The sequence below is a fragment of the Pectinophora gossypiella genome, chromosome 8 (assembly GCF_024362695.1).
Source record: "Pectinophora gossypiella chromosome 8, ilPecGoss1.1, whole genome shotgun sequence".
NCBI lineage: Eukaryota > Metazoa > Arthropoda > Insecta > Lepidoptera > Gelechiidae > Pectinophora > Pectinophora gossypiella.
The window spans coordinates 4,032,941-4,057,255 of NC_065411.1; the positions used below are offsets into that span (position 1 = coordinate 4,032,941).

The 24,315-nt window shown below is 38.1% G+C and overlaps 1 protein-coding gene across 3 annotated transcripts in view; it reads right to left on the reverse strand.

Annotated features, from left to right (window-relative positions):
• Positions 1-9,741: 9,741 nt before the first annotated feature.
• LOC126368928 (cytohesin-1) overlaps positions 9,742-24,315 on the reverse strand; it is a 51,612-nt gene continuing 37,038 nt past the window's right edge. For all 3 annotated transcript variants that reach the window (XM_050013174.1, XM_050013173.1, XM_050013175.1), the window contains exons 4-9: positions 20,265-20,463; positions 17,467-17,728; positions 15,824-15,942; positions 14,880-14,991; positions 13,289-13,419; positions 9,742-12,742 (exon numbers count right to left, since the gene is read on the reverse strand). In XM_050013174.1, the coding sequence (XP_049869131.1) occupies positions 12,604-12,742; positions 13,289-13,419; positions 14,880-14,991; positions 15,824-15,942; positions 17,467-17,728; positions 20,265-20,463 (962 nt within the window). In that variant the 3' untranslated portion in view covers positions 9,742-12,603. The remainder of the gene's footprint in view (positions 12,743-13,288; positions 13,420-14,879; positions 14,992-15,823; positions 15,943-17,466; positions 17,729-20,264; positions 20,464-24,315) is intronic.

Genomic DNA, 24,315 nt, shown 5'->3' on the forward strand with positions numbered 1-24,315 from the left:
ATCAAGTAACAACGAGACACTGCATGTCTCCTTGTCGCGTAGGTCAACTGGAAGAAATCTCTTTTTTAGAGATAATAAGCTTGACCTGTACGGACACGAGCATTAATATGTATACACTTTGGTACCATGTCACATTAACTTTTTTGACAAATTGAACTATAAGTCTCACTAAATGTCAAATATGATAGTGCGACAGAGTCCTAAAGTAGGTACATTATATTGCTCATGACTGTACTATCTGTTTTCTTTGTACGTTTCTTTCGTCTGTTCGATTGTAGACAAATAAGTAAATAAATTCCGTGCTTCGGAAGGCACGTTAAGCCGTTGGTCCCGGCTATTAGCCGTAAAAACACCTCCACCAACCCGCAGTGAAGCAGCGTGGTGGAGTATGCTCCATACCCCCTCCGGTTGATTGAGGGGAGGCCTGTGCCCAGCAGTGGGACGGATATAGGCAGTTTATGTTATGTTATGTAAGTAAATAAATAATGAGTACGACGTTTGACCGCTTTTATCGATGACGTCACAGGACAGTATTTCCATACAAACTCAATAGAAAACTTTCGTTTTGACATTTCATAAATAGCAATATCTCATTTGACTAGGTTGTCAATTTATTACTATACGTAGGCTTTTTGGCGGGAACGGGAACGGGACAGTTGCTTTCTTCATTGAATAATCTAAATAATTAATACGAAGTGTATTTTGTGGTTAAAGTTAGTCGGAAAACATTAGCGATAGTGTTATTATATCGGAATATTCAATAAACAAAGTGTACCTATTTATTTTCGATTCGTGCCAACAAGCCGCTTCATTACTCGAAAGTTTATGTGAACTTTTGAGTTAATTGGTTTCGGGTACGGAGTAGGAGTCTGCTCCGAGTGTGGGGGCTTAGGTTTCATCATTCATCGTCATCGCGTTTCATCATTCATCAAGAAAAAAATACATAAGACATGGCTGTATGGGCATAGTTCCCTTTGCCTTGCCCTTCGGGGAAAACCAAATCAAAAAATACTCGTAATAATTACTATACGTATACAGATGCGTTTTATATAATAAGTACTTTATAACTGCTAACAGGTGTAGAGTGATCTTGAACATCAAAGCGCATGCGTCTTGCACTAAGAATGTTAAGGTAACCATGTACCGGCATTAAAGAGGTATTTAACAACCGTGACCTTTTTGACGTGTTACTCATTTTCGCGAGCATTGAACTCACGATTTGGAGGAGGTCCGGGTTCGATTCCCGATGGTGACAAAGTCGAGTAGCATGGGGAACGCGTGAAAGAGCTGATTTTACTAGTTTAAAATTAGAATACATTTGGGTGCAATGTAAATCACATAATAGTAATGTACCTATATAATAGTAGTATATTATTTTTTTGTTTAATTATTTTGATAATAAATCAGCTGCAGCTGAAAATCAGCGCCATAATCTTGCTCCAGCTAGGCTATGGCATTTGCTGAACTGCAGCCGTTTAGGCATTATTTATAATTCTATTGTTAATTACTACCATTTAACAATATGTAATTGTGTATTTTATGCCGAATAAATATTTTGTTTCTTCTTTCTTTCTTTCTATTTATATGAGTGCTTCTATGCTGTTCTGGGAGCATATAAAAAACATAGAACACGTTCAGCTGCTTCTCTTCCCGGGCATGTCGTAAAAACCGACAGAGGGATTGTGTCCTCTAACATGATGGACTAATGTTATGGGCGATAGGCTGATCCCTTATCACCATAAGGTTCATCATATTCATCTTTGGACTTCGTATCAACAGTGGCTGCAAGTTGTCTTTGATTACTTGTGGCTCTGCCCACCCCATTAGGGATTACGGGCGTGAGTTTATGTATGTATGTATTTATATGAGTTATTTAAAGAACCACGTGAAGCTAAATTAATGTTGTTAAACGTGGTCACCGTAGTGATGACCCGGGTCGCCTGCGCTCTGCGTAGCTGGTTACCGTGGTGCTAATAAAATAAACAGCATCATACACCCCGACCACCTTGGCCTGAAAACCTAGCGAGAAATTTAGGTATGCATGCACATGTTGCTACGTACCTATGTTTCAACGACTCAGCCTAGGTTGATTAGACTTTTCAATCATAAACGATCCAAAATACTTACCTAACGAGCTTTTTTTCGATGAGTCGTAGTTACATTTTTTTCAGTTCAGAATCATTGACAAATTGAGTATTTTTTCTAACTAATTTAAAGTTCTAAACATAAATAAAAGAATTTAAAATTTTCCATAGACTAATGTCACCAATTTACAAGACACATTCCTACGACTAACAAGAACAAAAAATATATATTTTAAGTAGGTACCAAGGTAGTTAATTTCGTTTTACTTAGAGATGGTTACGTTGTTTGTAAGTTATGTGTTATTCCGTGTTTGGTTTTATATTTGTTATTGCGGTATCCCTATAGAATAAACGTTTCTTTTTTCCAAAATGGCGTTTAAAGTTGGTAATTAGCTACTTAAATATGTACAGGGTGTACCAAGCAATAGTGTTAGAGTCCTCCAAGTCCAAGAAGTAAATAAAAGAATTAGAAATAAAAAGATAGCGAGAAAATAAATATTTCTGAACTAGACATTCTTGAGAAAGCACAAAATACATCATATATCCTATCTCCTAAACCGCAAATAGTCGTTAAACGTACATATGGGTGATCCCTAAAAATGTTCCATGTCTGGAGATAGGCTTGACAATATTTTTGGGGCCTATACTTATATGTATGTATACATCTAAAGATAAGTTATACCCGCTCCTTGTTCGAGACGGTTAACGGTGTCCCGTCTCGAACAAGTAGTTTTGTATAATTGAGGTAGAACTTCACTTACAGGTAAGATCGTATAATCTCTTAAATATATATTTAAACACAGGCAGGAGAACGCCTTTAGCCTTTATTCAAACTGTCTTAGAACCTAATCCTCACTAAATTACCCACTGATAACGGACAGGTTAGTCACGCACGCAAGTCAGTTTATCAATGCCTCACACATTTCCAAGTGAGGACTGATAAGTTCTGAATCCTTAATGAAGCTTATACCCGTATTTACCTTTGCATTTTGTTAGACCTAGCCTAGAATTGAAGCGTTCGTTAAACAGAGAGCTAGCATTCAAGACAACTTCATGCAAAATACGAGATACTTTTGTTATGTTATTTATTAGGTAAGTACCTATCATAATAAGAAATCGCCAATAAAAAATACGATTAAATAGGTTTTTTGAGAATTATGCGGTTGTCATCATAATTACGGGTTTTTACCGAGAATTTAAATAAGGATAGAAGCAAGCGAGTCATTCCCGACACAAGTCTTTTTAGTACTTAATGGGAAGACTTATTCACAATTTGTTATGTTGATTTGGAAAATAAACTATTTTTATTTTTTATTTATTTTTTTAAATATCGGGAGCCTTATGAGACTCTCGAATCAAGGATTTGTCTCTGATTTGACGCGGTAAGAACTAAGAACCCGGTATTATGTGTTTTAATTATGATCAGTTAGGGTCCCGTATTCAAAAATAATTCGCCTTACTGCTACTGGTCTATAAATTGCTATTGACATAACTCACACGAGCGAAGAAGTCGTAATATAAGAAACCTACGTACTAATTTGTTTAATAGGTACATTCTTCTACCGCCCTCTTGAAAGTCTCCAGCGCTTACAGGTATATCCCACGTTGAGGACCTATGATCTATCTACACGAACAAAGGAAAATTATAGGTAGGTAATGAACATTTAATACCTACCTAATTAATGCCTATTGTACAGTCCTAAAGTACCCACTTTAGGACTCTGCCGCACTAACATATTTGACATTTAGTGAGACTACAATTTGTCAAAAAACATCATGTGACATGGTACCAAAGTGTATGCATATTGCATATTTATGCTCATGACTGTACCTACTCCTTCTATTTCTTTTTAGTTTTATATTTTCTGTGTGCAATAAAGTATCTGTCATGCTATGTTATTTTCAAGTCGCTTTGATCATTTATTAATAAAACCATTCTTAGAAGCAACGACAATGCAGTTATTCGTACCTAATGCATAAAATATTGTTGTTATGCCGGTGTTACTTACTTCGTTTATCGATTAAATGATTGCAATTGTTACCGATGTTATACAAGAGAATCGATACCGCAAGGTAATAATACTTCAATTTTGATTTCACGCGATAATTTTTGTAAGTATTCATTCAGCTAGATAGATTGAAATCATATGGAAATAATGATTAGTCATTGAACTCCGATATGGAGGATTGCGTCGTAAGTTAATTTTGGATATTCCGTGCAAGTTTGGAAAACATTTGTCTTTTTAGTATTATCCCATACCGCACCACCATATCGCTTATTCAACGGCCTCCGTGGTCCAGTGGTTAATCATTGGGCTCACGATGCAAATGTTCCGGGTTCGAGCCTGAGGAAGACATAATAACAAAAAAACACTTTGTGATCCCTAATTAAAATAAGATGATTTCGTGTTTCGGAGGGCACGTTAAGCCGTTGGTACCGGCTCTTAGCCGTTAAAACTCCTCCACCGACCCGCAGTGAAGTAGTGTGATAAAGTATGCTCTATACCCTCTTCGGTTGATTGAGGGGAGGCCTGTGCCCAGCAGCGAGACGTATATAGGCTGTTTATGTTATGTTATGATACCTATTGATGAAGGTCCCTGGCATGGGTAATTAATGTAAATTGTAACCAACAGCTTAACCTCTGAAGCCCGAACAAACAGGTGATTCAAGCCTGCAATGGCCTTACCAAAGAAAGGACAGTCTCACAAAGTGATTTCCACAATGTCCCCATAGGGAATCGAACTCGGAACTTCAGATCAGGCTGTTAATTTCAAAAAAGATCTTCAAAATAGCAATTACGATTCACGACTCATGACATGGCTGTGATTCACCTAAGGTCGTACCACAAAAATTTGTAACAAAAGGATTGTACAAAAACTTGTACTTATTTGGATACAAACACAACGCCCTCAGTTCCGAAACGCAAAAGTGTTATGTTACACAAGTTACCTACTTATAGCTTTTGTAATTTTAATTTTATTGTATTTTAATTTTTATTTTGGTTTTAATTTTGATTTTAATTTAACTTAATTTTATTTATTATTTTTTGTTTTTTTTTTTTTAAGTGTGTAATGAATTAATGTAATATGGACCATCATGTCTGAAATAAATGATTTTTGATTTTGATTTTTGATAGCTCGCTCATCATCGCCATACCATTATCCTGTTTTTACAAGGTCCACTTACCTAACCAGAAGATATGACAGGTCCGTTTTTTTTACAAAAGCCACTGCCTGTCTGCAAATCCAACCCACGAAAGGAAATCCAGCCCAATATAGGTTATTACATGCCTCCAAAACCCATTTCTCAGGGATGTGGGTTTCCTCACGATGTTTTTCTTCACCGCTGAGCACGTGATTAATCATGTATGATCCAGACATAAATTCGAAAAGACATTCGGAACTATTGGTTTAAGCCCATGCTAGGATTCGAACTTGCGACCTCACAGTGAAAGTCAAGCGTTCTTTAACCTAATTTTTTAGCTACGATTCTGAACGGCTACGGGAGTAAATAGCTGAATGCGATCTGTGTGTTTTTATCTGCTTCCAATTTTATGGTACATACATACATACATAAACTCACGCCCGTAATCCCTAATGGGGTGGGCAGAGCCACAAGTAATCAAAGACAATTTGCAGCCACTATTGATACGAAGTCCAAAGATGGATATGATGAACCTTATGGTGATAAGGGATCAGCCTATCGCCCATAACATTAGTCCATCATGTTAGAGGACACAATCCCTCTGTCGGTTTTTACGACATGCCCGGGAAGAGAAGCAGCTGAACGTGTTCTATGTTTTTTATTTGCTCCCAGAACAGCATAGAAGAATTTTATGGTACCTACTTATAAATTAAGATACCTACTAGGTTTACGAGTATGCATTGTTTATGCATTTATACTCGAATTGCTCCATTTATCTTGAATACGCCCCCTATTCCAAAAAATAATTACTTATAAAACATAAAGACCCTATGATGATAAAAATAATGACACTGAACCTTTGCCGGTCATAGGATGGGTGACCACAAAAAAAAAGTTTTCATCTTGAGCTCCTCCGTGCTTCGGAAGGCACGCTAAGCCGTTAGTCCCGGCTGCATTAGCAGTCGTTAATAACTTCCTCCACATTCATCAATCGTTTCATACACGCACGCCGGTTCAGAGTAGATCGTACTGAACCTTTTCTAAGGATATCTCCAATTCTGTCATCACAATACATACTTATAATACTATAATATCAATGTTTAATGCGATTACGTCACGTCGGTTCTTTACTAAGTATTTGCTATCTGTCCACAAAAGGTTTAACAAGTAGGTAAAGGACCAAGTTGATAGGCTGCTGAGCAATCGCTGCTCACAGGAACGTCTAACTTTTATAAACATTTCAATACTTTTCGTCTACCTTCATATAGAGCTCGATTGTCCGTAGATAATATTTTCCATTTGTAGAATCCGACATTTTGCTTCACTACCGGAAGTATTTCGGGGTTTTTATTTTATTTTGGCGTGACTTATTAGGTATAGATCCGATTTGCCTCGGATAAAATTCTCTATTTGGCCGGGGATTTCACATTCCGGCATTTATTGATATGCCAGCGCCGTGCCGCATCGCCGTCCCACCCGGATTTCTGTGTGAACGGGTGCATATAAACTCTAATATTAGGTACTTATTAAATATATTAGAGTTCGCGCCGCGATATTCCGCGGATTGTAATGGAACTCATTGATAAGTTATTTTATGCAGATACTGCTATGAGATACTGCGACACACTAGCGCTGTGGAAGACTTCTTTCGTGTCGCGGGCTCTACCTACCTAACCATCGATAAATATTGATATATTTTTACCTAGGGATAAAAAATACCATGCTATTAAATAAGTTCTATTCTTTCTTTCTTGTATCAGTAACAATAGCCATAATGATATGATTACCGTTGTGCTTGCATGACACTGTTACATTTCAAACGATTTTAATTACCTGCTAATACTTGAGTCAGCGCTTGATCACTGTCTTACCTGGTGTTACTTAAATGTCGAAGTAGAAATAGCAAACACGCTTTTTTATACAATCATCTCGCTGTAATTAAAAACATGATAGAAGTAAAAAAAATGTGGTAAAAATTTTGACCTAATGCTAAATGCTGACCATCTGCAAACTGTACATACTATTTTTAAGGCGAATAAATGAATTATGAATTATGAGGAAGATAATAACATAATGAAGGACCTTCCAGGGTTGGTACATTGCCTAAAAAAATATAAACGGCGGCAATACATCTTTATTTTGATCAGAATAATAAGATTAAGATTGAGATTGAGATTGATTTTTTTTAGATTTTTTTTATTGAGATTTTTTTTAGATTAAGATTGTCTGCAGCTGTACAAGTGTACTATATCCTCTGCCGAAGGTTGTCTGGAAGAGATCGCTCTTAGCGATAAGGCCGCCTTTGCCCACCTTAGAATAAGTTTACCCTGTAAATGTTTTGTGAATTTGTGTGCAATAAAGTGTTTTATTATTATTATTATTATTGTGTTGTGCCTGGGTGTAGTAACAAAGTTCATCATTTATACCTAAAGAAAAAAAATGTCTGTTGTCCATGACATTAGGTTAAACGGAGGCAACTCTGCACAGCGCCATCTATATTTATTTTACGGAACGTAGCCTAGAAATTCCCTCATTAATTAATAATTACACACTTCCTCTCTTCCCTTCAAAGTTGTTGTGCCCTACAGGGTCCATGTTTTAGTTCCTATGCCTATGTAACACCCCATTGTACTACATAGAATGCAATAAATTAATAGGGAATTGAATTGAGAATTACGCTACTTAATTTATAATGTCTATGCGTAAATAGCAAGACAGGGCCACGGTAATACTATCATACAGTATTGTAACTCGGCCGTGTCCTTGAAATAAATGCCTACACCCGCGCGGTACGTAAACATGCGATATGGCTGCCCACCTACAGAATTTTAATTACATCTGCCTACTTTGAGTTTCTATCTAGTTTTGTGATTGTAAATTATGATTTTTTATTTAAACAAATAAAATACTTTGTAATTGGAATAGGAAGTGTTTAATAAAAATGCATGTTTTTTTTATTCTTAGTTTTAATTTAAAAAATATGTTTGTCTTATAAATTTGCGACCGAAAAATATTTGCGCCTGAAATGAGTTCATGCAACCAAATACAGCACAATATGTCCTACTCGTCATATTAAATATGCACTTGTACTTATTTTAACTTTAAGTTTAATGAAAAATCGCGCGGTTATCTTTTAAAATACAACACACCGTCCGTTCGTCACTGTGCGACATTCGCGACTGGTTGCATGCCGAGCGCATGCTGAGATCCGAGCACGTAGGTATAACTCGCGTTTCGCCCGTTTGTATGGAGTTGGAATACTGTATGATAGTATTACCGTGACAGGGCTCTTTTGAAAGAAAATAGTGTTCCGTGTGGCTCAGAACGCCATCTATCGATCGTGGGAGTAATCATTGTAAAGTCACGCCTGCAGCCTTTATCGGGATAGACAGAGACATAAGACAAACCTTTCACAGCGTGTCGTCCATTTTATGGTCAGTTTACGAAAAACAAATAAAAGCTGATAAGTTACTATATTTAGTGAAAGGAATTTCTTCGTAACGCTCCACTAGCATAATTTACATTCTGATGATTCTGTCAGTCAAACTATAATAGAGTCGCTGAATCAACATGCGCAAACGCTATAATTTACCTTTTATTGGTGCAATATAACCGTTTCACCGACGTCGGAAAAGGAAGTGTGTTCCGATGCGTTACGGTCGAACGCGCTTAATAATGTTCGGGAAAATCTGTAATGAGTTTATGAGTTCTTCGGGTTAGTCACTTTAGGATGACCTCGTGTTTTTCTGCTACGGAGCCGATTGTGCAGTCACAAACTTACTTTTAATTGGATCTGACAGTTCTAAAATTAACTGTCTCCTTACGCCTCTCGTAAGTGAAAGACAGCACTAGACTCAAAGTCAATGCAAAGTAAATTTCATGTCAGCCAAATACAGCACCATTGGGTACCTATTTTCACAAAATCCTGACCGACTATAGGCGATGGGCCTTGTGTGGTTTAGCTCATGGCAATTTTTATACCCTTCATAACGTAGATGATTACTGATTAGACTGACACAATGAAAGAGACGAGATATATTATGTCTCTTTCGAGCTAATGGTAATGGTAGACGATATGCTATGTCGCTGTCCTGCTGTCATTCTAATCCTGCTACTTTAAAAGAGGTATAATCACTAAATCAGAATAATTCCCCCCCGACCCGTCCACCCACTGTACTTTCCAACTGGTGGGTAGTGGATGATTACTGATTAGACTGACACAATATCTCGTTTCTTTCGTGCTAAGCTGCCGTTACCATTAGCGCGAAAGAGACGAGATATGTCTCTTCTAATCCTGCTACTTTAAAAGGGGTATAATCACTAAATAGGAATAATTCCCCCCCGACCCGTCCACCCACCACGCTAGTGTGAATCGAATTAAGAAATCATACGTATATACAATATTACTACGTTCACTTGTTACTTTATACGGTCATAAATATAGATTTATGGCCGTAATTTAATTAAGTTATCGAAAGGATGTAATAAAAACAATATAAAAAAACAAGGCAATAAATAAAGATAATTATGTATATTCATCATTTTCTTACAAAATATTTACAACACCATTATTATGCACATATCCATTGTCATATAAAACATTACACTTGAGATAAATTAACATTTTCCAGGCAAATTTACAGCTTATTTAGGCAGACTATTGCTAAACCTATCCTAGTTACAGATCAATACATTTTAGGCACCATTCCCTACAACGAAACTTATTTTTGTTATTAAACTTCATCCCGATTTAAAAAACATAATTCTTGTATTCACTTCATAGCGGTGTGAAATGTTTTAAAAAGTAGTCCCATGATAGGTATCAAATAAAGAAAATTGAATGGGCAAATATGTACAGATGTTACTCTACAATAAGTACGCCTTCTTTGCTAATGAAAAGATTATGTATATAAATTCGGCTGCGGTATTTCCGCACCGATTCGACCTTCAAATAATAATAATAAAATAATTATTATTGACTTTTACACAAATAACCCCAAAAAATATGGATGAAATATCCTGTTCATTGATATATGGCTTGTTGGTATTGAGTAGGTAGATTAACTTGCCCATTCTCTTTTGATTAATAAATAAATAAAACAACCGCGGTCGCCAAAAGCTTTAACCATTGCATTATAAATGTGATACAAGAAAACCACCGACCACACAATTGACTACTTGCAGAAGATTTATAAAAAAAACTCTTTCATTTCAATGCATTAAAAGTTCAATATCATTCACAATTGCTCCTCATTTTGTTACACTTTGCATTACAGATAAGAAATAAATTATTCGCTCCGCCAATCTAATAAAAATAATTGAATTTTCAAAGCATTACATTTTCGTTGATCGGACGAGATGTAGGAATGTAAACTAAAAATTTGTTGTCATTTAAACAACTTTGCACTATAATAACATTACTTTCATAAAGCCATATTTACAATCATGAGAAAGTAAACGCGAGGGCTAATTTACACTAATGTTAACTATACCCTATTTATACACATTAGATACGACACTACACTGATTTATACATTACAAAGTAATACTTTCATTGAATACAAATCCTAAGGTTTAACCAAAAGGTAAAACCACGATGAGTAAAATTATTGTCAAGAAAAAGTAGTGACGAGAATTTTTCAAATCATTTATTTAATAATCATAATTTATTGGACTATAGCATGTTGCAAATTATAAATATAACTTAGCGACCCATGCAACTCAACACCGCTTTCCTGTCTTGTATTATTGGAGGGTGCATCTGACAGTTTACTACGCGGCTAATAGTACTTCGGGACAGTACAGCAACGCGAAATGAACTCTCAGAGCGAGCTACCAAAGAAATAATGTATAAAAATTACATAACTGTGTTCAGTCTTACCTTCGTTATTTACATGGACATCTAGCTGGCAACCATGAGACGCGCATTGATTATAGTTACTCGTGATATGTACAATGCAATGTACAGCATACTGACTTTCGCTTCCATGGTTGGGAATATCACATTTTTTGTTTGACAGACTCTTGTCGTATCAATAACATTATTGGACGTATAAATTATTCGTTTTTGAAGGCGTGATCCGGACTTTGTGGTCATGTCCCATGACGGCATGCATCTGGTTAGATAAACATCTATAAATACATCGCATGAATCAGTTTTAAGATTGACAAGGACATTAACTGACGAGATATTAAAGCCGTTTCGCTCGTAAAAACTATCGTTAAACTTCGTAATAAACTATACGAGAGAAGCTGATTTTTCACGATTTGCTACTTTACACTTGTATCCAAATGTTGAACCACGCCTGCTACGAGACATGACGAATTCTTCTACAGATAGAAAAGACCTGAGACTATTGATTTACCACTACCATAGATAAAACGCGTGATACAAAAATGCGTCAAAAACTTGGCGCTTGTTTAGCTATACATTTGTACACAGCGGTATATACATTCAATAAAATCGTGTCAAATTAAGAAAGTACGCATCGTCTTTTATGTATACTAGCGCGTGGTGCTTAGTAACGCGGTCGGGTTATACTGCGACTCGGATTGACCGGGAGTATTATGCAAGTTTTTACCACGCACTTCCCCGTGTTGCCAGTTCGGCGCCTAATCGCGCACTGAGGTAAAGTACTGTCAACATCGCTATATAAACAGTAAGTTTGCGTCCCACTTTTTGAGCGTTGATGTTCAATCTACGGTAGTAGTAAATCTATGGCCGAGACGAGGTCGTTTTGGTTCTGCACGACACACACACTGACACTTGGAATTGACTAACGCAACAATGCCACTTTGGAAGTCCATTCATTTCCTTCATAACATTTATTCGACAATAGTAATCCCTCGAGCATTGCAGTTGACTTGATTGTCTGGATTTCCATCTTCTGCCTCCTGTATTGGATCAGCATATTTTGTGCTTGAATCGAATTGGGAAACGAATCACAGTTTATCGTTAAAATTTATCGTACCAGGCTTGACAAATCTTGAAATAATTACAAATCTGAGTTGGTCGGCTGGACTTGTACTTTCATAGACACAGATAGGGTCAGTGACCTGTCATTCTGTGTTACTTAGAATCTGTTCTTAAAGTTTGTGCTCCTGTGTCGTTCAAAGTGTTAATTTAATGTCTCTAGCGGCGATACGACTCACCAATCACTTTCTAATAAAGCTCGGTGATACACGAGTACTTAGTTCATGTGATGGCTGTATCTGTGACTACCCCTAATTGGGAATATAGTCATGAGCTTATATTGTTCGCCTGGTCGACAGCATGTGATTCGGGGTCAATCCGTTATGGCCACAGCCCAGTATGTTCACTTCTGGATTGCGACGTGAAGACTTTTTGGTGAATACTCTCTGTATGAGCGTTGACTAGTGCGAGCCGGAGTGCGCGTTGTGCTGCGCCTTCTTCTTGCGCTGCGCGAGCATGTCGTAGAAAGGGTTGTGGCTGATGGAGCGCCGCAGGCACTCGATCCACTCGTCGCGCTCCTCGGCTGTCGCGGCCGACATTCTGAAATGGATGGACGGAATCTATTACTATACTTTCTTTAACGTGACTTATTGTAGATTTACCGCAAACGGCATTAAGTTCGCCGGACGACCTGTTAGTATACCTATTAGTATTCGAAAATTAAACTTTCTATTTTATGTACTAAATATTAATATATAAGTACTGTAAGTAAAACTCGTCATACAAAAATATGACGAACTTGACGCTAACATTCACACGCAGCGGTATAATATACATTCAATAAAATCGACAAAAATTACGTAGATATATACATAGGTATGTGGGGTTTACGTAGGTCTTATCATTTAGCGCGTGATTTGTAACGCGGTCGGGTTATAAAAGTCAACATGTTGTCAGTTCGTCGCCTAATCGCGTACTACGGAATGTCAGAGCATGCATCGCTATTCCTGCTCTAACTTTTCATCCCACTTTTGAGCGCAATTTACGAACACGTACCTACTACTACTACTTACTTACGTGGTACTTATGTACGAATGGTACTAAACTGCGTTATTCTATGGGTTGTAAATATAGATAGTTGTATACCTGTAGACGGTATGTTTCCCCTCGACGACCTTCCCCTCGGAGTCGGTCTTGCAGGCCTTGATGAGGTCAGCGCCGCCGCTGGCGTACAGCTCGAGACAATGTGGCCGCTGCCGGTCGCTCGCTGGTCGCACCTGAAGTTAATCACCATTATACGTGTTATATTATGAGTCACTCTGATCCTCTGGTACACCGGCTTGCTTCACAAATAAAACGGGGAACGCCGGTTCGAATCCCGGCATCGGACTTGCGCCAATGAGTTATTAATTTATCTTAAGTGTAGTTTCCACACTTTTAACAGCCTCCGTGGTCTAGTGGTTAGAGCGTTAGGCTCAGGATCTGGAGGTCCGGGTTCGATTCCCGATGGGGACATTGTCGAAATCACTTTGTGAGACTGTCCTTTGTTTGGTAAGGACTCTTCAGGCTTGAATATGATTGTCCGAAAAGTAAGATGATTCCGTGCTTCGGAGGACACGTTAAGCCGTTGGTCCCGGCTATTAGCCGTAAAAACACCTCCACCAACCCACCACTAGTGGTTAGAGCGTTAGGCTCACGGTCTGGAGGTCCGGGTTCGATTCCCGATGGGGACATTGTCGAAATCACTTTGTGAGACTGTCCTTTGTTTGGTAAGGACTTTTCAGGCTTGAATCACCTGATTGTCCGAAAAAGTAAGATGATTCCGTGCTTCGGAGGGCACGTTAAGCCGTTGGTCCCGGCTATTAGCCGTAAAAACACCTCCACCAACCCGCAGTGGAGCAGCGTGGTGGAGTATGCTCCATACCCCCTCCGGTTGATTGAGGGGAGGCCTGTGCCCAGCAGTGGGACGTATATAGGCAGTTTATGTATGTTATGTATGTAGTTTCCACTAACCCTGTTGGCTCGACCATTATAGCTCAACACCTATCATGTTGGGCTAACAGAAAGCTCGGTGAAGTGTGGGTACGTACTTAGTTCATGTAAAAAAACTTTGAGGAATAATTCAGACCATGTGGAATTTTCCTTCGCAATAGTATGGAATTGAAAATAATTTTAAAAAACCACAAAAACAATGAATTTTGCGACGGAAAATTCCACTTGATATTTACTCAGAATCATGAGCTGAATCATTCCCCTCAGTATTCGTTACGAGATTCCTAACACCCTGTATAAAGTAATCATCATCTCCCTAACGACCTCCGTGATCCAGTGGTTGAGTGTTGAGCTCACGATCCGGAAGTCCCGGGTTAGAATCCCGGTAGGGACATATCACAAAAATCACTTTGTGAGCCCTAGTTTGGTTAGGACATTACAGGCTGATCACCTGATTGTCTAAAAATTAAGATGATCCGTGCTTCGGAAGGCACGTTAAGCCATTGGTCCCGGTTACTACTTACTGATCTAAGTAGTCGTTACATGAGCCATGTCAGGGGTCGTTGGCGGCTCAATAATAACCCTGACACCATGGTTGATGGGGTTGGTAATTCACCTCACAACTCACACGATAAAAAAAAGAAAAAAAATCTCCCTAGCATTATCCCTTTTTCACAGGGTCCGCTTACCTAACCTGAAGATTTGACAGGTCCGGTTCTAACCCTGACCCGGAAGTAATACTTACAGATATATTTTCTAATGGAATGATCCCCCGTGGCTCCTTGTCGGTCGTGTACTCGAAGTAGTACAGGCAGTTATCGTTCAGGATAAACCACCGTCTCTTCCACGACTTGTATCTGAAAGGCAAACAGACAAACATGTCAGTTGGCGATGCGAAGATTAGCTGACAGGAAGCGCCAGTCATTGTGACGATGATGACTCATTGTTTGATTTGATAGAATATATATTTTTTCAAGTTTATTAAGAAACAAACGGTCATTTACATGAAAATTTAAATAAAATCAATCAACTTATTATTGAAGTTAGTAAGTCTAAAAGTAAGAGCGAATATAAAATATAAGTTTGTTTTAAGTTGTCATATGGGGCCTCTACGTGTTGCCTTCGGCCCCACGCAAGCCTTCCAAAAATCCGAAACTCCATAGTCCCGAAATATGGAAACGACATACAAATAATAATACATTAAAGTAAAGGGGCGGAAAGCAAGAGGGAAACCACTGCCTAATTTTTCCCTAAAAAGTGGCATGGAGAATGCTAAGAGTGAAAGAAATTGCTTTAGAGCAATACAGCCGCCCAAATTGTATTGTATTCATGTGTTATGTCTTATTGTTAAAATTTAGTTCTGTGCAATAAGGTATATTTGATTTTGATTTGAGTGTGGCTTTTAAATTAGTGATGATGATGTATAAAGTTTGTCCTCTGCAATTAGCATCAATTTTCATGCTGTTTTTACAATCGCATCGCATTACTCCAAGACTATTCCTACCGTGTGCAAAAAAAAACAGTAAATAAGAAATAATTATCTATCCTATCCATCCATAGGGAAGGCCCGTGCCCCAGCAGTGGGGATGTTAATGGGCTGGTGATGATGAAGAAATAATTAACTGTCATTGGGGGAGGCCTGTGGGATGTACATAGGCTAAGTTAAGCAAAATCTCATAAGTTACGTACCGTCCACCTTGCTTCCAGAGCCACCCTTCCTTGTCTGGGTTGAAGAAGGTGTGCATGAGGTCATTGCCGTCGTCCTCGGGAATTTTGAATGGCTCCGTCTTTATAGACTCGTATAACGACTGCAAATACAAACAACATTTATGGTTAATAATTAGGTCCGTAAACTACACGTATTACAAAAAAAAAACGTATTCCAAGCTACAACCGACTACTGACACTCGATTAAGGGTAGGACCTTAGTCTAGTTCCTATCCGTTACCTAGATGGCGTACGCACAGCGCATTCAGTGTAAACCCATAGAATAAGTAATAAAACGTAAATAACTTAGTCTTTTTCTCATTTATTTATTTCTGAGGCTTCATTTTATTTGTGCCACGAGTGATAAAATAATAATGTATTTTCTTTTAATCATTGATTAAATATACATTCCCATAAAAAGTATTTAATAAGTTTCTGTATTTTATGTTACAAATAAAGGTAAAATTCTTTACAAATCTTTTTTTAAAAACAACACTTAAATAAGAAGTTGTCAATAGCTTCAGACTACAGTAAACCGGAAGAAACTAAAAGGGTTTATATTTGTTTATTGTTTGTAAGTTCTCTAGACCTTCAAGTAGTGGCAAAAAGGTGTAGAGCTCATTTACCTTAGTTTATCTATGACAAAAAAAAATGTGCCTACACTTACGCCATCTATTGACGCCGAAATGATACAGCGAGGGACCCTTAACCTTCCTGCAATATTTTCTTCGAGATTAGTTCTACAAATATGATAATATTGCGCACACATAACGTAACATTACCTTCTGATAACAATTCTGTAAACTTGTATATTTACAGTAGCCGTTTGTCCATAGAGTGACAGGCCACACCTACAGTTGCTTGGCACGTTATAAACAAGATAGGTATTATTAACGTCTGTACTGTAACTATGGAGAATGACGCAAGGTTTCATCGAATTGTAGTTTACTCTTTTTTTCTTCACGTGACTTATTGTAGTTTTGTTGCAATATTAACTATTTGTCCAGAAAAATGGACAGCGCGGAGGAGTGCCCTAAATAATTGTTCTTTAAGCTTCGTTAACTACAAGAGAGAAAAAAAGAAGAAAAAAAGAAAGAAGAAAGAGAGAAGAGAGGCATTTGCCCTGCAGTGGGACATCGATAATAATAACTACAAAACGTCTTAAGGAAATCGTGAAATAGTCGGAATATTTTGTGATTGTTTGTATATTTCGGAAATATTTATTATTTATATTATTTATAGGCAAAAACAATTGAAGTATTGTTTTTGACATTTCTCCACACCTACTATACACATGCACAAATTGCAATATTGCTTTTTAGATGAATTTGACGTATTACATAACATAAGCTTACGACTATATCTCTATTTGGGGTAGTAGTGGTGTGGATGCGAGGATCACAAGATGAACTAAGTACCCACACCTCACCAAGATTTCTGTTAGACCGAGAGAAGTGGTAAGCCGTATCGCCGTATATAATGGGCAACTTTGTTAGTGAAAACTGCACGCAAGTCTGGTACCGAGGTACGAACCGGCGCTCCCCGTATGAGAAGCAAGCCGGTGAACCAGAGGACCACAGTAACTTTAAGTTGACGTATTAAATCTATGAATATAATCAACTTACCAGGAGCAATTCCTGAGGGAGGTCCCCGCCGTTGTTAATCCCGCGGTTCATGGCGACAAACTGTTCCGGGGTAGGCTTGTCCTTCACGCTGGGGTTGTGTAGGGAGGTGTTCAGCATAATAATGGCGAAGCTGAGTACGTAGCACGTGTCTGCATTGGTGAAGATATCCGGGTTTAGTTGGCAGTAGCGCTGTGCGAAGCATTCCATCATACGGTCGATCTTCTGAGCCTCGCCAGGTAAACGGAAGCTCCATAGGAATTGTCTGTAATTTTATAATGCTTTTATTAGTAACATCTTCTTCTTCTATCATGTGGGTTGTGAGGTGAATGACCAACCTCATCTACCCTGGTGTCAGGGTTATTTTTGAGCCGCCAAAGGCTCCTGACGTACGACTACGTACTTACATCAGTAAGTAGTAACCGGGACCAGCGGCTTAACTTGCCTTCCCAAGCACTGATCATCTTACTTCTGGACAATCAGGTAATATCAACTTGCAATGTCCTAACCCAACTAGGAATCACAAAGTGGTTAGTAACATAACATAGAATTACAAATAAAATACACCTAGTCCTCGCCAGGCAGACAGGCTGTTAGTGACGATGTCCGACAATTCTCATTAAAAATGTGCTATTCAAAGCTAACTGGAAATAAAATAAGAACGTAAGTCGAATTCCGTGATCTCTGCTTGCCCTATTGGGAAATAAGCGTGATCTTATTTATGTATGTATCAAACATAACCCAAGAGACAAAGATAAAATTCAATATACACATCTGCGCATAATGTATTGTCGGAATGTACGACAAAAGAATGACGACCCCGTCAATAATCAACACAAAAGAGAACAAGTAGGTATGTAATTCTCAGAACGATTCATGTAGGTATTATTCTTGTTGTTCATACCAAAGAATGCCACATGACCGTACTGAGTCATAATATATGTCAATTGAATTGTAACGAATTCAAGCAAACACCGCGACGACCATCTTCCTCAATGGAGTCTAGTTACGTCATCACTACATAATACAGGGTGTTAGTGACAACGTAACGAAAAGTTTGAGGGTTAATTCAGACCATGATTCTGAGTTGATATAAAGTGGAATTTTCCGTCGCAAAATTCATGAAAATATTACTGTTCGACGGAAAATTTCACTTGATGACGACTTAGAATCTTGGTCTGATTCAACCCTTAAAGTTTTCGTTACGATGTCACTAACAAAACAACCTGTATAATAATATGCTACATGACCAACCAGTCAAATGAGACACTTTTACGAAAGATGCAAATATCAATATTTATTTATTTATTTTTAAATATGGTATTTGTATGGAAATACTGAGGTATGACGTCAGCAACAAGCATGGCCAAACGCCGTGCTCGTTATTACGTAATTCTTAATTACAATTCCTAAATAAGTCAAAAACAAAATTTAGATTGATTTGGCATTTCTAGATTAGTATCTTATAATGTATCTTTGACGCAGCCTAAACGACCCCACCAATTCAAATTAACAGTTTCAATTCCACAAAATGGCTTGTTCAAACTTTCAGATGTAAATAATATCGTCTAACAACACAAGCCTTTTCTGAGAAAAACTTATTCTGTTTACTCCGTGTATATATTTTTACTCTGACATGAAATGGTTGTTTTTAGTGAAGACTAAATAAGTATATAAGTCTTGAGTAAATAAGTAACGTCAAACATAATAATTGTAAGATTATATGAGACAGATTCGGCCTCTAACTAAATCACTGAATTCGACTAGTTTGAATTCATGTTTGGATCATAGATAATTGATGCCGCGAGGTTTAAAGGATTTGTGCCTTTATTCATTAGGTATTTACACTTTGAATCGTCAATTTTTACATAACGAATGTCTCATCCGCCTAAAACAACTGCAGCGTCTCACAACTTGTAAAGCCAAAGAAAAGAAACTGCAAGAAAAACCTCAATACGTGCGATTTAAAACAGCTGGCGAAGAGTGAGTATATAGTATACACCTCTGCCTACCTCTCCGGGGATGCGGGCGCGATGCTATGTTATTTCAAACATAATAAGTGAAAGATTATATGAAGAAAGTTCTCCAATCTCAATGAACAGTGAACCGTATAGACTACGGCATGTAAGCGCCGGTATCAAATATCTCAAGAGTAGGCAAATAATATATTACGATCACATGAACCTCGATCGTTGGTCGCAAGCATCATGTAATTCGAGTTCTGTGCAAATATATTAGAACGAATTTTCTTTGAAAAAAAAATAATCTTTTTGTTTGCCGGCTAGAATAAACGAGCCAACATTTTATAGGGGGCATAAGATGGTATCTTTGAGATGAGCGAATAAAGCAAACACAGTTATCTGTTGACATTTGTTTAGTTGAAATACCTCCGCTACACATATGAAGTTAAGAGTTCCACATAAATGCATATGTAACTTCACGCCCGCAATGCCTAATGAGCAAAACAAAGCCACAGGTAATCAGAAGACTACTTCCATCCAATGTTGAGACGAAGTCCCAAGTTGGATAGGACCGTACGGTGACAACATCATTAATCATTCTGGAAAGGACCCAATCATGAAACCCCTCTGTTTTTTTGACCTGCCTGGGAAGATACGCTGCTGGACGGGATCCAAGAATTAAATACACATAAATAATAGAAGCAAGGTATAAGACTGACTCTAAGAGATGTGTTCAGCGGAGAGATGTTTGAAATAACCAGCGGAATTACTCCTCTCCGCTCAGCACAACTCCATATCAATGAAGTCTGGGCCTTAAGAGGTGTAGAGGACTGTACTGACCTGAGTGCTTGAACTAGTATGAGGTCCGTGAAGTCGTGTAGTTCAACAAACGCCCGTAGCACGGCTTCGTTGAACTCTGACCGCTCCCCTAGGTAGTCGCCTATCGCCGTCTTGCTCAATCCCTCGCCTTTGTGGAGGAACTGTGCTACGTCTTCCGGCGTCCTTTGTAGTAGACCATTTTCATAAAGGTACTCGATGCCTGGAATACAAATATTTTAAATATAAATATACATATATTACAAAAAAGGAACATTATTAGCTCATCTAATAGAGCTATGATATTGTCATTGTGGGAAAATATGAATATGTGGAAACATGAACCGCAAATCAATTTGTACCCATTGGTCAGGAGATTGCTTGTTGTTGGTAAGTACGTTGTTGGTAAGATACGAGTATCCGGCACACTTCATATTAAGGCCAAATTATATTTGGCAGATTTTAATATCCTGCATGTTACAGGAAATCACAAGTATTAATACTCTCGTACTCTCTCTGTTGAATATTGTGGATTATCCTTATATAGAGCAATACTTTTTCTTTTCGAGACTTCTTCTACATCATACAACAGTCTACCTTATAGACTCTATGGTCCTCTGGAAAGTACACTTCATCCGTCTCTGGATATTGATCTATATGTGTAAATTTTTATCAGAAACGGTCCATCGGTTCATGCGCTATACAAGCCATAGACAGTGCTATTCTCGCATTTAATATTAGTATGTGAGTCACAATAAGACTATAATGTTCTCACGTAATATCTTTCACATGTCCAGCCTTCGTTTCCACCACCAGCTGGGAGAATACCAGTGAAGGAAGTCGGCACGGCATACAAATATTGAATATTCATAAGTCATTCATCTCATAAGCGTTACAAAAGAAAATCAGAAATGTGCGAATTTCATTCATTATCCGCAATGCATATTAATTGGTTCATCTCTTTTGGGAAAGTTGTCGTTATTTTTTCGCACTTCTTTATGTTTCACTGACAAGATACTAATATCACAAATTGTATGGAATGAATTATAATATCCCTAGAAAATGTAGACTGCTTGTAACCCTGTTGATTTATGTTTTTGGTTTACGAGTATTATTTCAACGTGCAATAAAACGTCGAATTTGAATTGCAATAATATAAACAACATTCATTATTGCAGACCATATAGAGTACGAGTATATTTGCTGACTTAATCCACGTCTCAAGGTGAATAAGCGTTAAAAATGTCAAAGCTCTGGGAATAGCACAGTGGAACCGAGTTCCATTTCCGGCGGCCAGTGGAATGCTAAACGAACAATGCTCAAAGTAAACACGATTTGGGAATTCGGGATCGAATTCATCCTGTCAACATAAATCGGTCGGGTGTAAACATACATAGGCAATACCTAGAAATATCTACATATTGACCAGAACCATAAATAAAGAATAAAACTGCGAATTCAACGGTAACTCTTCGCCCCGCACCAATTCGTATCGGGCGCCGATTATTCCCCCTCTGGGTCTTACTTTAGCCTAAACGGCTGTAAGCCGCGAAGAAGAAACGGGGAGCAAGGACTCTGTCTCGTTCGCACTTACGCGGTAAGGCGGCACACGGTAAAAATGGGATTTTTGTATGAAATGTCCGGTGTGTGCCAGAATTCTAAGTTTCTAAACAATGAACACATAATTCGCAATTACACAGAATACCTACCGACTTTGACTCGCAAATAAATCAATTGATGTATCGCGGATGTGACTCAATAACAATAATTGCTTACTTGTATTCAACATTTATGTGAATATCACTCACGATTATTTCAATGTACATAAGTGGGAGTCAATATCATATTTATTCTCGCAATTAGCAATAAAATCATGTTGATTATGTTTTGTTCTGGACGCAACATAATTAAATGGAAATATTTTATTTAAATAATGTACGATTGCGTTCGATGCCTGTTCTTATTAATTTAATATTACCGTAATAAATGTATGTAACCAATAACTATATAAGGATGAAAGGGTATTTAATATAAATTGCGTCTGTGGTTCTCTAGGCTGCGAATGACGTCACACGCCCCCGCATCCCCACGGCTGTGGGGTAGACGCGTGGGCCGTCTGAAGACATTTATTATCATCCCGCCGTTTCCCTAATAAAATAAATCGAAATCAATTCCAACTACAAGCTAGAAATAGAAATACTTGTAACAGTATTGCTTGTAACCTTCGTGTAACCTAAAATTAATCTGTTTCTCGAGATTGCACGTTTTTTACTGTGTCGACGCCAAAGCCGCCAAAGCCTGACACCAGGATTGATGAGGTTGATATGGTAATCCAAATCCAAAACCCAAGACTGTCTCTACGGAACTATATTATATTTTTTCGTCACTACAGTGAGCTATCTGCAGCGTCATTATCCTTGATAATGTTTGAAGAGCCTCCATTAATCCTCCATAAGGGCTTGACCGAGGAGAGATAGCGAAAAAACCCATTCTCTCTGCTCAATTTTATGAAGTGCGCAGCTGCATAGGGCATGCAAAATTGTTGAGTAAAGGCGAATACACATATTGCGTGCGGAACACATACCTTCACATTAAACGCTAAGCGAACGCGAATACAGTGCCTCGCCACGATTATGAACATAGGTACGACATTAAGAAGCGTGCGGAGCACATGCCTCGCAATGTGTGTATCGGCCTTAATACACAGAACGGAGAATCGATATAAAAACGCTTATATCTACTATATGAACTGTCTTAGTAATGAAAGGGAAGCAATAACAAAACATAACTAGTTAAGTTGATAATGGATCATCTACGTGTTCCGACGTAAGTTTGCCTACGTCCAATAGCAACAATGCTAACAGCCTTGTGCTATAGGATGATTAATGGTCCTAGATCCGCTTGCTTCCAGTTTTCCTTGTTTCATTGGCGGATTGGTAAACAGGAAAATCGCAATACACGCGCTAAATACAGGCAAAAAATAACAACATTTCGAAAGTATTTAAGGGCCTAAACATAATATTATATCCCGAAGGAGACGCCACTAAAGTCACGTGCAGTATGGAGTAATATTTGAATTATGCATGACCATTACATATGCAAAGGATAAAGCTGGAATTATGCAATATGACCAGGACAGTCATGCATATGACATATTATTTCGTGCAAATATGAAGAGATGAAATAACAGGTAATAACTATGAGTAAAGGTTAGATTCATGAACAATGTAAAAGGATACATTAACATGTTACGTGACACGACACTTTCAACTTTAATAACGTATAATTTAACACCAATAAATGACACTAGCATAGCGTTGTAATCATATAATATAAGTATATTATCCAAGTGAGATAAAAGTAAACAAGTAGGCGAATAAGAGAATGTGATGCGTGATTCCGTGTCGTGTAACGACGGTCGGATAATCCGACATGCCTACGCCAAACTGGAGTGTAGCCAGCTCAGCTTTACGTTAAACAAATAACGATTCGTTGCAAAGTATACAACACTATAATAAAAAAAACGTTTCATATATACACGGACAATAATGAAATGATGTATCACCGATGTTTATGGCGGAGTCATTCAGTTTTCCGGTTACCGAACCCCTATTTCTGTAAACGTGAAATACGAGTAAAGACAATGCACAGTTTGACGTTTTGAAGAGTTGTTGCTATGTCGGGGAAACCTAAACTATTCCTTTGAATGGTAGGAACTAGAAATACGTAGGCGGTGTGCTTGGCCTATATCTCCGTTGGAGACGTCATTAGGAAATGGTGTGTCCGGAGCGGAGTCGGTGAAAACTTTTGTCTCCTCGAGAGCGTGCTTGAGCGTGAGCCAGCAACTTGCATTGAAGACAGTCCTTTACCCTCGCTACATGTTTGCACGCTCCTCGCCGGGACTTCTCAACAGACTCGTAACCTAATTAGCGCGTGTGAAAAGATTTGCTGCACGAAACAGGTTAGAACACTCGCAGAGTATGTAAATAGCCTACAATGAGTATTGAATTTGAACGGCACTTGTAGAATGTCAAACGCGCGACAATGAAGTCATCCGATAGTCATCGATGGATAA